Source organism: Gastrolobium bilobum, unplaced genomic scaffold, assembly GCF_033153095.1.
Source record: "Gastrolobium bilobum isolate Gb01-03AN ecotype WA unplaced genomic scaffold, APGP_CSIRO_Gbil_v1 utg7053, whole genome shotgun sequence".
NCBI classification, from domain to species: Eukaryota; Viridiplantae; Streptophyta; class Magnoliopsida; order Fabales; family Fabaceae; genus Gastrolobium; species Gastrolobium bilobum.
Window position 1 is genome coordinate 171,218 of NW_026896173.1, and position 14,521 is coordinate 185,738.

At 36.7% G+C, this 14,521-nt stretch overlaps 1 protein-coding gene across 1 annotated transcript; it reads right to left on the reverse strand.

The window, feature by feature from the left end:
• Positions 1-1,606: 1,606 nt before the first annotated feature.
• LOC133298108 (uncharacterized) lies at positions 1,607-3,921 on the reverse strand. The gene is made up of 10 exons (XM_061497341.1): positions 3,772-3,921; positions 3,590-3,695; positions 3,247-3,481; positions 3,012-3,127; positions 2,889-2,961; positions 2,604-2,801; positions 2,334-2,418; positions 2,008-2,190; positions 1,858-1,923; positions 1,607-1,774 (listed from the first exon to the last, which is right to left on the reverse strand). Exons 1-10 carry the CDS (start codon positions 3,919-3,921, stop codon positions 1,607-1,609), a joined length of 1,380 nt encoding a protein of 459 aa, XP_061353325.1.
• Between the last annotated feature and the right edge of the window lie 10,600 nt (positions 3,922-14,521).

The following is a 14,521-nucleotide window of genomic DNA, read 5'->3' on the forward strand; positions in this document are numbered from 1 at the left end:
ATACTTACATGCATTAACTCTGCCAAGAACATGTTCTTTTTTTTAAATCATGGAGCAATTGGTCCAATTTGAACTTGAAAACTCTGCAAAGAATATCAAGTCGATCTTCAGCGTTTAAGTTTATGGCCCTAAGAAACCATGTAATTTCTGGCCACTTAGGATTGCAGGTAATTGTTATAAAAAGATGAGGATATCCAGCCCAACAGCAGATTGCAAAAGCATCCTTACAATTTTCAGCCATATATCTAGGTCCGCTTGTGAATGAAGAAGGAATACTAATACGCTTTCCAGTTCTAACTGCTGCATCCTCACCTTTATCCCATGCATGTATTATATTTTTGTATAACTCTGCTCTGAGTTGATTTTGATTGTGGCGGATGAAATTAAGACGGTCATACTCAACCATAGTATAAGCATCATTCGGTGACAACTCAAAATTGTATTGCACTGATCCTCATGTTCATTGTCACATACATTGTCTACAGCATGACGAAATGGCTTCTGTTTGGAAATCGTGTCAATTGCAGAACATGCAAACTTATCCAATGAAGATTGTTTATACACAACATCATTTTCTGCAAGATTTCTAAAATCCCTGGAAGTTGCTTTAACGTTGCAAAGGTCCTCGATAGAATGCGACGCTACCTTCCCCAAAATATCCAGTTGCAAGTCGTCTGGAAGATCTGTGAGGGATTCATTTCTGTCTGTATCTAATCTTGCACGTTTTAGGGATAACGTTTCAGCCATTGATAGAAGTTACAGAAAATAATCAACAATGTTCTAACTTTAGTTCGAAAGAACCGTTACAAACGAACACAACTGAAAAACCAATTGTTCAACCCACTTTTTTATAATAGCACGAACCATCAACCGAAGAAGCAGAATGCAACGTTTGGGAAATGAAATGATTGAATTGAATGAAACAACGTGGCCGACCTATCCTCCATTTTTATTGGCATTTATTAGTTTGTTTAAAATTTGAAAAGTCCAACACACTCATTCGAAATTCAAGGGAGCAGTAAAAATAACTTCACACAAAACGTTAGCATTAATAATAATCAAATTAATTGTTATCAATTGGTATAATAGGGAATTTCAAATGACATCTCTAAAATAAAACACATAGTACAAAAGAAATTCAAACATTTGGCAATTTGAAGAACTAAAGTTGATAACAAAATATTAAAAGAAAAAAAAATTCAAACTTTGGCAAAATGAAGCAGTGAAGATGATATCAAAATATATTAAAAGAAAAAAAAATTCAAACTTTGGCCCAGACTCAGAAGTGAAGATGATATCAAAATATTAAAAAAAAATATAAAGGCCTTGGTACACTGTCAACGTTCAACACACCCTCAATTCTAATAGAATAAGGAAAATGTCAATAGCTCGAGTTACAAAAAGATCGACCAAAGCATAGTTCCAATTTGATGATAGCAAATTTTGACCAGTTACAGATTTCCTTTCTGCTCCAAGGTGTCACTGGCTTCAGCATCAAAACTGTGCCAAAATAAACAAAAAGGCACACAGAGTGAGAGGCATGAAATTATAAATCCCTAAACTTTGCATGTCCAACACCTCAACGAAATACAGTTCAATTGTCATATCAATAGACAAAACTTAACTCTTTCTCCAGCTTTATTTTTTTAAGAGGACGGTCCACTGAACAATTATTTTTATCTTCAACAACATTACCATACTTAACAGACGGTGTCAACAACGTCAAGGAAATATCAGCATCATCAGTACTCTCACTGGTTTGGCTCTGAACATCCTGTCAACAAAATGACTCTAATCGCTATTAGTATACTGATACGGCAATCAAATTTTCCAATTACGTCAATAATACCAACTCACCACAGCTTTTCCTGACCCTACCGACATAATATTATCATCACAAGCACTGTCAAATACAGAATCATCCTGAAATATTTTTTCCATAAATGAAAAAAGTCATAACGCATGAAAAATATAGGTTATGAATAATAATAAAACAAACAAACAAACATTTGGGTCCATCGTGGTTTTCAGAAATGATGTGATAATACTTTCACTAATGCAAACTTTGGCCACATGATATTTTGGCTCATTGTATGAGCTCAAATTGCTCATTTTCACATTCACTTTAAACAACATAGATCTATCTTTCAGAACGTTCAACTCATCCGGATAATGCTCCAAATCTGCACCCTACAAAAAAGGAAACACAACAAAAGAAGTACTAAGAAATTTGCTGGTATTAAAAGTTTTGAGAACCCTACTATTAAAAACATTCAAAGTTTTGAGAACCATAACCGCTTAAAATGTTGCTCGCGCAATTCAGCAACACTCACTCCTAATAAAGAAAGACAGTCTCTGTCAAACAATACGAAAGAAGCAGAATTGGTGTTACCAACAACTCTGACTTGAACACTGAATCTAAAAAGATAAAAAAAATTGTAATTTAAATCAGTCATACAGCCTGCATGATTAATTTTTCGATAACAATGGCAAATCAAAAAATGCCTTACTTCGGATAATATTCATCCCAATGTTTTTGACAGTTCTTACAATACCATTTCTCAAAATCTTCGCACACTAAATACAGACATTTCTTACAGGACCTGTACCACCAGTTGTACTTACTTTCGATGGATTTAATAGTTCCATAAGTAATGCAAGTAGTAGCATCCATGCAATTCTTAATATCAGTAAGAAATTTCCTCTTTGTATCCTTTAGAAAATCATTTTCATAAGAATATGAAGATGGGCTAGACAACTGAGTCAACATCTGACTACTTTCGATCAGATCACCGGAAAGTCTAGAATATAAAAACATATCAAAGAATGAGTGCATACAGCAAAAGCAATGCCTCATAATTTCTCACTGCAGCCCACCTTTTTTGTACTCTACGATCTCAGGTATATTGGAATCAAAAAGGATTTTCGTCGTATACTTTGTATTAGCTATTCCAATCTTTCCTGCAAATAAAATGATAAACGCAATACTAAAAAAAAAATACCCCTAAAACCTTTTATCCTTGCAAGCTGAAGAATTATAACATTCTGAGCACTTTGATTCTTGGCTAAGAAAGTCTGGACCTCATCTATGTACGACTCCCACAAAGTGCATTCAAGTTTCTGACCCCTATCATGTTAGAGAAGCAAAAGACGTATAATAAATAATGTAAAATTCCACTCTCTTTAAATTGAAAAACACGCAAGAAATTACAAAAAAGCTATCAGAAATATAGATAACATAAATACCTCAGGTTGTCAAGCTCCACAACAACCATTTTTGTATTTCTACCAGAGATGACATGTTCACGTACTTCCCCAATTCCAGATAGCAAACCAATGACGTCTACACAACAAATAACATGGATTTCAGCCTTACGTCCTATATACAACATCTTAATTGAAAACGAATAACACAATACACCAAGACCATCACCTATTAAATAAAAGGAGTCAGACGATTCTTTCTCAATAACGTCAAACTCTGCAAAATCAAAACCACGCACAGGAATCATAGCATCAACAATGCATTTCATATCCGTCCTAAAGTTGAAAGACAGACGATATTCATGCCGTGTTGGCCTGAAATTACCAGTATCCAACCCAACTCCAAATTTTTTTATAAAATAAGCATCCCCCTCATGAATTTTCTTCCGAACCTGCAAAGAACCCTTGGCCGTAGCATGGATCCTTCCACCCTATAAAATGAAAACACGCAATATATCAAAAAAAAAACCTCGACAATGAGCTGCGGAAAAGAAAAAAATACATTACCCGTTCGTCTACCAAAACCATATCCACATTATCATCAAAATCTTTTGGATTAAAACTGAGAACCTTCCAACACCTAACTACACGCACTTTAATCCTCCAGTCTTCTTTCGTCGGATTAAGATCATTTACGAAGTCGTATTTCGAGCACATTATGTTGAACGATAAAATCAAAGGAGGAGGAGAGAAACGGACCAAAGAAGATACAAAATGCTCGTGGCAGTGATGCAGACCAAAAGGCAATTTGCAACACCAAATTTTGTTTTTATACATGCAATGAATACATGAGATTCCAAAAGGTGGCTATCTGCAGAGCTTTGACGTGTCTTCATACTTTCATAATAAGGGCTTAAGTGGGTCTCCACTTCCAAGCTGCAAGAGACATAAGTTCTAGTTAATTTATAATGTGAAATGGTTCGATATAAATCATGTGTTCTTAATAGTTCGCATGTGGTTTTGTTGGTCCACATGCGATACTTGTTGGAAATAAACAAAATTTACTTTAAAGAAATTTTGTTTTCTACATTAATGGTGTTGAGAACCATGACAAAAGCCCAAAAGAAAAAGAAAAAAAAGAGATAGAGAGATAATGAGTGGTGGAAAAAGGAGTTAGTAAATGTGTAATAATTTGCATCACAAGCCAATTGATATGAGACTTTTATAAAACAAGATTATCCAACTATTAACTAACCAATTGGCAAGTCATCAAATTTATCATCATCTAACTAAATCAACAAGTGAATTAAATTACTTTACTAATGAAGTGCCTATGGATAATTAACTTTTTTCACCCCATTTTTAATGATACTGGGCCATATCAATTTTTTTGAATTCATTCAAGGATTCCTGAATTTTAATTTTTTTAATTTTTTTAATCTTGAACATTGCTATAGAGAGCATGAAGCTCCCTAGTCTATATAGTCTGGCCGATTTGAGACTAGATAAACATTTGTTGTGGCTGGAATGCTCTTCTGCGCTATTATTTGAACAAGTTTTGTGATGGAATAATGAAAGTGTGTCGACATTGTCTCATTGGAAATATTTAATATACTCCCATCATATTTACATCCAACCAATAAAAATATGATACTTATGCTGATATGTTTTCTGACTTTGGGGTTGTGAGGTGTGGGAGCCATCTCCATGCCATTTGAAGCTTCAAGGTGCCATTTTGGTTGAGAAAGGACCAAGCTTTGGTCACCATTTCGTGGCTTGTGGAATCTGACTTCTTGGGACAGATTTGAGAGCTCCATGAGCATCCTTTTCTGCTGAGTTTGAACCTCCATAGGTATACCTTGATCATTACTCTTGAAATCCATGATTTTAGCTTGTTTTAGTCACTAAATCAGAGAAATTTAATGATTCATGTTAAAAGTGGTTAATCCATGTATAATAAGTATTGTTGAACCACTGTTTTGTGCCAAAACCGAACCTTGGATCAATGGGAGCCATTCCCACTTCGAATTATGCAGAAAAATATGCATTTTCGCGTTTCTGCATAGGTGGTAATCGATTACCTTTGAGTGGTAATCGATTACCATGAAGGGTAATCGATTACCCCCTGTATGGTAATCGATTACCTAGTGCAAATGTGACAGCAACGACCTAATTTAGTAAAATTGCGATATCTCGAGCTACAGAGCTCCAAATTGAGTGAGGTTTGGACCTATGTGAAGCTAATACATAGGCTACAACTCTGTAATATTTTGTGGCCATTGGATTAGTGGTCTAATCGCAGTGCCAATTTTAAGTTTCATTTTGGTTGCTGAAAATTCCGTTTTGCAGCAATCACCTTGCGTAAAATATAATCAGAGTTATACAAATCCGATTGAGACATAAAGTATATCGTTGGAAACCTTATGATGTCTAGTTTAACATATTAAAATTTAAGAATATTTTGTAAAGAGATGAAATTGCAGTCTTGAAAATGGTAAAGACAGTTTAGTGTTTGTGGCTTCGGAAAGAGCCCGCTGTAAGCAAAACAAAAAAGAAATAATGTTCGTATTAAATCTAAAAAACTATGATATGTTTATTGACAGTATGAATGTTATGAAAACAGATCTGTGAACTTGTTGGACACTGTTATTACTTGTGACCCTTTGGACACCAGGTCGTGAGGGAGGGTTCAGCGTGACAGGTAAGCTTTCGTGTCCTCGGATTGATCTGTTGCTTGTTCCACCGACCTCCATGGGAGGGTGGTTTATATGCATGTCTGCTTTTATGAAAATGATATATGCATTGATATACGCCTGAGACATGTTGATATAGTTGTTGATGTAATGTATAAATGTCATGTTAGTACTTGTACGATTAGGCAGCCACCCTGGTGTGCAAGGCATATGTAATGTATGAATGTGATGTTAGTACTTGTACGATCAGGCAGCCACCCTGGTGTGCAAGGCATGAGGCAGCCTCACTAATATTGGTAGGTAACAGACGTGTATAAACTCTATCTTGTTCCCTGGCCAGTCGAACCGCACTTGCATACATCATATGATTAATAAGTTGTAGTATTTGACTAGTTGCGCAAGAGATTATACTGTCATGATTTAAATGCTTTAACATGAACATGCATTGAAAATACTGTTAGTATTTGGGTGTCCTAGAGACAATCTTATGATTAAATAAGGACAGAGATGTAGACCTTTTTAATATTGTCGCAAATAAATAAAAGCACTCTTTATCTTGTTTCATAATTATGTCTCGATATTGATATTAATATATTATGAATAACTTGATAAACCCCGTGGAATAAAATAGGTATCTCTTGAGTATCTGTGATGAGATCACAATCATGAGGATTCAAGAATACCAGATGTTTATTCCTAATTTTATGTTCCTAGTCTAGAGATACTGAGAATGGGGTCAGTAATCTCGGGTAAGACTAGCACGACTTATCTATTTGTATATGGATACAAGGTATAGACCTCATGTGCTACAGATATGGAGATGTCTTAGCTAAAGTCGTGGGTGGACCTATAAGGGTATAGCTCGCACTGAACGGACCCACAAAGAGACTCTATAAGGAACTCTCACAGAGAGTATCATTAGAGTAGTCTCTTTATATTTGGGTATGTCTTTCCTAAGACCAGAAGTTATTACCTAGACTGTGTTCTAGAAGGCATGCTTTGATTGTGCACCTCGTCTGCCTGAAACATGGAGACTCATAGGTATACTGTTGGGCTTGTCCAGAAAGAACACAGGGCTAGGGTGATAAGCTGAAGGAATTCGTCAAATCTCTGTGAGAGATTAGGTTATCTGTAAACCGGAGAAATCAGGATGACATTTACAGGGATTCGGGAATCTATACATAGTAAAAGAGATCATGAGATGATCTGCCTTTAGAGTCTGTAAATTGAAGATTCCCTATTTCGAATAAAGCTAACCCTAAACCGCAAGGGTTGATGCGTTTCCTTACCCTAGGTTTTATGGGAAGGTAACCGAGATGAAGGGACAAACATACGGCAACCAAATATGTTTAATAGGATGATCAAAGCATTAATCTAACTAGTTCTGGGGCAACAAAGCATTGTTAGTGCTCTGTGTTGTCATTAGATGGGTTGTGGGCTTATTGGGCCCAAGCCCATTTATGTCAGTGGCTAAGTTGGATCTAATGGGTCACACACAAACACCTAATTGTCTAGATGCTCTAGCATTAAAGATATTGGGCCTAATAATAGTTATTAGCCCAAGAAGTTGTTTGGAACTCCACCTAAAAGGGTGGAGGGCGCATGGATCATTGTAATGGGCTTGGATAATCCAAGACATTACTAATTAATTTAATTAGTTAAATTAATTATCAAACATTTAAATTTGGAATTCGAAATTTGAAATTTGAAATTTTGAATTTGAATTTCGAAATTCGAATTTTGAATTTGAAATTTGAAATTTGAAATTTGAATTTTGAATTCGAATTTTGAAATTTGAATTTTGAAATTTGAAATTTGAACTTTGAATTTGAATTTTGAATTTGAATGTTTGAACATTTGAATTTGAATATTTGAATGTTTGAATTCAAATATTTGAATTCGAATTTGAATTGCCTATGAAAGGTTGTTTCATAACAAAAGGATAAAATGAGATCTTGTTGGAACAAATCACTAGTATCATGAGAGAATCTTTTGGACATAATCCTAGGCTATATATGGCGCTGATTTGGGCTGTTGGTGAGCAAGATTTGCTCATCAAAATCAGCTCCAGAATATTCAGTCAGTTGGGAGAAAATCTGAGTGAGTTGATTCAAATTTGAATGCAACTACTCAGATGTATCTGGTCACCTTTTTGGGCTATATGGGGCGCACCATATAGCTGATCTTATGAAGATTTATGATCAGAATTTTGAATAGGTTTTGAACCAATTCTCAAGAGAATATTCCAGGAGCCTGTTAGCAATTTTTGAAATTAAACAGCTCCACTTCTCTCTCTCCAATCTGGCGCCTAATGATCAGATTTTTGGGAGAAAAATCTGATTGGTATTTTATTTTAAATACTCTCCTCTTATGCGCCTAAGTGATTAGTTGTTCCTCCAAGGGTTTATCTGAAAAGCCTAGTTTATTCTCTCCTTTCTCCTGCGCCACTTGTGAAGCTTTCACATTGAGAGCTTCACTCTTTCAAACACTTTCACCTAGCCTCCATCTTCAAACATAGAGCGCCTAGCAAGCCTCTTTGTGGTGATCATCCGGTGGCTTCACAAGAAGGAGTTCTTGCACCTAGACGAGTGGGTGGTGTGGATCAACATTAGAGGGTCTGAACCCTTCAAACCTGCCTTGATCATCTGGTGATTTCACGAACAAGGTAACATCATGCTTTCCTAAAGCATGATCTTGATGTGCATGTATATTCCGCAAAGAAAAATTTTGTTTTTCCCTCTTGCATGCATAGGCCTTCAAGGCCATTTCGAACTTTCAAATACTGTTTTTGAACTTATATTATACTTGTAAGTGAGCTTGGGGCGGAAGAGTCCTTGAGGACCCCTTGTCTTACTGAGTTTTCTTTTTAGAGATCTCGTCCCACATTTGGGGCCCATTTTCAAGTTCAGGTACCTCGGGGGTTGAGACCTCGGGCGGCAGGAGGCCGGAGCTTAGTTGACTGTTTATTGTCTGTTTATGCTGATCTGCTTGGATGCTGATTTGTGTTTTATTGTCATGCTATTATTATTTGAGCTGAGACTTGTTGGGCCTTGTTGCCTTATATGGTGAGTATGAGGATTTTCCATGCCACATTGATTATGCCTTATTTAGTTAGACTTGAGTTGTATAAACTATCAGGATTATGTCCGGTCTACGTGTTGTAGTTCCGTGACTAGCAACACATTAATATATGAGGTATTTCAGTTAGCTGTTGAATTGCAATTTACATACAAGCAATATTTTGAAAATGAATTAAGTAATCAACTTGGTTAATAATAATGACGTCATAATTGAAAAGAAAAAGTTAGTTCTGCAATTTAAATTAAGCGTGGCTTAATACGATGACATGATAACAAACCGGGTATACACGAGGTATTACACGTAGACCAGACAATACCTGATACAGAAGTACAACTCAAGTCTAAAATAAACATGGCTTATACCAATGTGGCATGGACAACCCTCATGCTCTCCAAATAAAACACATATCTCCATAAAGTCTCAAGTAATATAGTCATATAATAATAACAAAGCATAAACATATCCAGATATGTCAATAAAGCAGCATGCATAATATCAGCTCAACTCTGACTTCCTACCACCAGAGGTCTCAGCCTCAGGAACACCTGTACTTGAAAATGTGCCCCACACGGGGTGAGATTTCTAACAAGAAATCTCAGTAAGACAAGGGGTCCTCAAGGACTCTTCTGCCCCAAGCTCACTTACAAGTATCTAATAAGTTCAGAAACACTAAATACAATGCATGTTCATGTTAAGACAATATAATTATGACAATATATTCAAATACTCAGAAAGTCATGTCCACAGTTCGTATCTCATGTGATGTATGCAAGTGCGGTTCAACTGGCCAAGGAATAAGATAGGAATTACACACGTCTACGACCTACCTAAACATAAGGGTCGCAACCTTATGCCTTACACACCAGGGTCACATCTTGATCGTGTAAGTAATCAACATCACATCCACACAATACATCAATAGACATATCCACATATCTCAGGCATATATCAATGCATATATCATTTTCATAAAAGTATACCATGCACATAAACCACCCTCCCATGGAGGTCGGTGGAACAAGCAACAGATCAATTCGAGGACAAGAAGCTTACCTGCCAAGCTAAATCCTCCCTCACAACTCGGTGTCCACAGGGCACAAGTAATAACAAGGTCCATTAAAGTCAAGGATCTGTTTTCATAACATTCACATCATCAATATTCATAGTCTAGAATTTCAATGCATTAGGACAACGTTTTCTTTTTCATTTAATGACCGTAGGCTTCTCTCAAAGCCATAAGCTTTCAATATTATAGGTTCTGACTTAGTTACATCATTGCAGAGGTCCATACTAACCATTTAAGAGTCCAAAAACCTAAACCACGCTTCTGTTTGGATAGAATGGCTCAAACTACGAATTTCCCAGAATATCCGAATATTCCTCGGGGACATATCCGGATATCAGTATCCGGATATCACAGGGTCAATATCCGGATATTCATATCCGGATATCATATCTAGATATTTCATGACAGAATGCAGTTCTGCATTTCGCGAAAATATCTTTCCAAGACTCCATTTTTTATGTTACCAGACTTTCAAACATGCATATTTAAACACATTTAAGCTAGAGTTCATCTTGGTTAATTAATCACCTCATTTAACATGCCAAGACTTAATGTTTTACATGAAGACTCAAGAACAAAGGTAATGGCACATACCTAAAGGCTCAAAATAGAAGAAAAAATGTGTCTTGATGCTCTCTACACAACTCTACAATTCTATCACCCCAAGACCACGAAAATGGTTCACAAGCTTGATCTTTTCCTTCACAAAATATCTTCTTGAACCATCAAAGTGGAAGAAAATGGCTTCCACACCAACAACTCAGTGGACAACCCTACCACATACCCCAAACAGAACCCATACTTCTCAAGAAGTGGTTTTTCTCGCTTACCTAGGTTGCTCTCAAGTCTCTACAAGATTCAAGAGGAAGAATCCATAGGAAATGTGGTGTCTTGAGGGATTTTCATGCAAAGAGGGCTATGGAATAGTGTGGGAGAAGATGGCAGCCAAATGCACCTACGCAGAAGTTTAATATTCTGACCTAGGGTTATGTGCAAGTTTCTATTTATAGATGCACTGAATTAATCCATCGATATTAGTTTTAATAGCTCCGCTAATCATTTTTCTACCAAACTTAATATTCTGAACCTAGCTATTTTTCTAGGAATTATCATATTTTTATTATAATTTTCAAAGCAATTTGTCAGTACGTTATTCTTACTCAAAACTTGATATCCTTGACCTAGATATTTTTCTAGGAATATTCATATTTTTATTATAATTTTTGATAGTAAAATGGCCTTGAAGGCCGTAGCATGTGAGAGGGAAAAACAAAATTTTTCATATGCGGAATTACACATGCAATCAAGAATCATGCTTTATGGCATGTCATGTTACCTTTGTTTGTGAGTTCAAAACTCCAAGACAATCAATGTTAGATTTGAAGGGTTCAAACCCTCTAACGTTGATCCACACCACCCACGTCAAGATGCAAGAACACTTTCTTGAAATCCACCAATTGACCACCACAGAGAGGCTTGCTATGCGTTTAATAGGTGAAGAAGGAGGCTAGGTATATGTGTTTAGAAGAGTGAAGTCTCCAACATGAAAACTTCACAACAATGGGAATGGTATATAGAAGAATTGGCTAGGTTCTTTTGAAAAACCTTAAGGAGGAACTCACCAACTAGGCGCACAAGAGAGGGAGAGAATTAGTGTATCAAATTAAATTTTTTACTTTACTAGTTATAATGAAAGTGGCGCACAAGTGAGTGAGACAAAGGTGGAGTTGTTGCAATTCAAAAATCCCAACAACCTCCCCTTTGAATCCTCATAAGACTAGATCTTTATCTAGTCAAAATTCTGAACCAATGGTCATCATATGACCACCAATTCATGCGCCCCTATTCAGCCCAAAAAGGGTCCAGATACATTTGAGCTGTTGCATTCAAGTTTGAACCAACTAGCTCATTGATTCTATCAACAACCAAATCTGATTGGAGCTTGTTGGTTTGAAAAGATGACAATCATCTCCCACCAAAATGGCGCCCCAAATCAGCCCTTGGAGATCTCCATAGATCTTCTCTTGATACAAGGGATTTGTTCCAACAAGATCTCATCTTATCCTTTTGTTATGAAACAACTTTTCATAGCCAATTCAAATTCGAATTCAAACATTTAAATTCAAACGTTCAAACATTTAAATTCTAAATTCAAATTTCAATTTCAAATTCAAATTTCAAATTCAAAATTCAAATTCCAAAATTCAAATTCAAAATTCAAAATTCAAATTTCAAATTCAAAATTCGAATTTCAAAATTCAAATTCAAAATTCAAATTTCAAAATTCAAATTTCAAAATTTAAATATTTGATAATTAATTTAACTAATTAAATTAATTAGTAATGTCTTGGACCATCGAAACGTATTAACAATACCATGCGCCCTCTCCCTCTTAGGTGGGCTTCCAAACTTCATCTTGGGCTAACAACCATTATTAGGCCCAATACCTTTAATGCTATATCATCATGACATTAAGGTGTTAGTGTGTGACCCATTAGGTTCAACATAGCCACTGACATAAATGGGCTCGGGCCCAACAAGCCCACAACCCATTTAATGACAACACAGAGCACTAGTAATGCTTTGTTGCCCCAGAGCTAGTTAGATTAATGACTTGATCATCCTAGTACACATATTTGGTTGCCGTATGTATTTCTTTTCGTCTCGGTTACCTTCCCATAAAACCTAGGGTAAGGAAGTGTATCAACCCTTGCGGTTTAGGGTAAGCTTTATTCGAAATATGGAATCTTCAATTTACTGACTCTAAAGGCAGATCATCTCATGATCTCTTTTACTATGCATAGATTCCCGAGTTCCTGTAAATGTCATCCCGATTTCTCCATTTTACAGATAATCTAATCTCTCACAGAGATTTGACGAATTCCTTCAGCTTATCACCCTAGCCCTGTGCTCTTTTAGGACAAGCCCAACAGTATACCTATGAGTCTCCATGTTTCAGGCAGACGAGGTATACAGTCAAAGCATGCCTTCTAGAACACAGTCTAGGTAATAACTTCTGGTCTAAGGAAAGACATACCTAAATATAAAGATATTACTCTAATGATACTCTCTGTGAGATTTACTAATAGAGTTTCTTTTGTGGGTCTGTTCAGTTCGAGCTATACCCTTATAGATCCACCCACGACTTTAGCTAACACATCTCTATATCTGTAGCTCATGAGGTCTTTACCTTGCATCCGAATACAAGTAGATAAGTCGTGTTAGTCTTACCCGAGATCACTGATCCCCATTCTCAGTGTCTCTAGACTAGGAACATAAAATTAGGAATAAATATCCAGTATCCTTGAATCCTCATGATCGTGATCTCATCACAGATACTCAAGAGATACCTATTTTATTCCAAGGGGTTTATCCAGTTACTCATATAAAATATTAACAGTAATATTGAGACAAAATATGAAACAGGATAAATAGTGCTTTTATTTATTTGCGACAATACAAAGGTCCACATATGTCCTAATCTAATTAAAAGATTGTCTCTAGGACATCCATATACTAACAAGCTCCCACTTGGCCTAGAGCCAATCAGACCTAAGTCGTATACCCAAAGCCTCATAATGACTATCATGTTTTCTCTGAGAAACAGCTTTTGTCAGAGAATCGGTTAGGTTATCATCCGTGGGAATATAATCCATCTTTACATCCATCCTATCAATGATTTCTCTAATCAGGTGATATCTGCGGAGCACGTGCTTAGATCTTTGATAAGACCTAGGTTTCTTTGACTGCGCAATGGCTCCAGTGTTGTCGCAAAGCAACTGTATGGGCTCATCCACGCTTGGAACCACCCTAAGTTCAGATATGAACTTCTTGATCCACACGACCTCCTTAGCTGCTTCTGAAGACGCTATATATTCAGCTTCTGTCATTGAATCTGCTGTTGTCTCCTGCTTGGAACTCTTTCAAGATACTGCCCCACCATTTAAGGTGAATACGAACCCTGATTGTGACTTGCAGTCGTCTTTGTCACTCTGAAAGCTGGCATCAGTGAACCCTTTCACTGTTAGCTCATCAACCCCACCATAGACCAGAAACGCATCCTTAGTTCTTCTTAAGTTGTTAAGGATGGTCTTGACTGCTGTCCAGTGACCCTCTCCAGGGTCCGACTGGTATCTGCTCGTAATGCTCAAAGCATATGAGACATCTGGTCTCGTACATATCATGGCATACATGATGGATCCAATAGCCGAAGCGTATGGAATTCCACTCATGCGATCCTTCTCAGGCTGTGACTTAAGACACATAGCCTTTGAAAGATGTACCCCATGACTGACGGGAAGAAAACCCATTTTCTGCCGTTCCATGCTAAACCTCTTTAGCATCTTGTCAACATACGTGGATTGAGATAAACCCAGCAGCCTCTTGGATCTATCTCTATAGATCTTTATACCAAGTATAAAGGCCGCTTCTCCCAAATCCTTCATGGTGAAGCCTTTTGAAAGCCACTCTTTCGTTA

What these genes read in the sequence shown, in the direction of transcription:
- LOC133298108 (XM_061497341.1), bottom strand. Translation starts at nt 3,921, where the DNA reads ATGTGCTCGAAATACGACTTCGTAAATGATCTTAATCCGACGAAAGAA. An exon ending in AATATACCTGAGATCGTAGA is followed by an intron (nt 2,802 to 2,888) that starts GTACAAAAAAGG and finishes TTTATATTCTAG; the next exon opens with ACTTTCCGGTGATCTGATCG. An exon ending in TAGGGTCAGGAAAAGCTGTG is followed by an intron (nt 1,775 to 1,857) that starts GTGAGTTGGTAT and finishes TTTTGTTGACAG; the next exon opens with GATGTTCAGAGCCAAACCAG.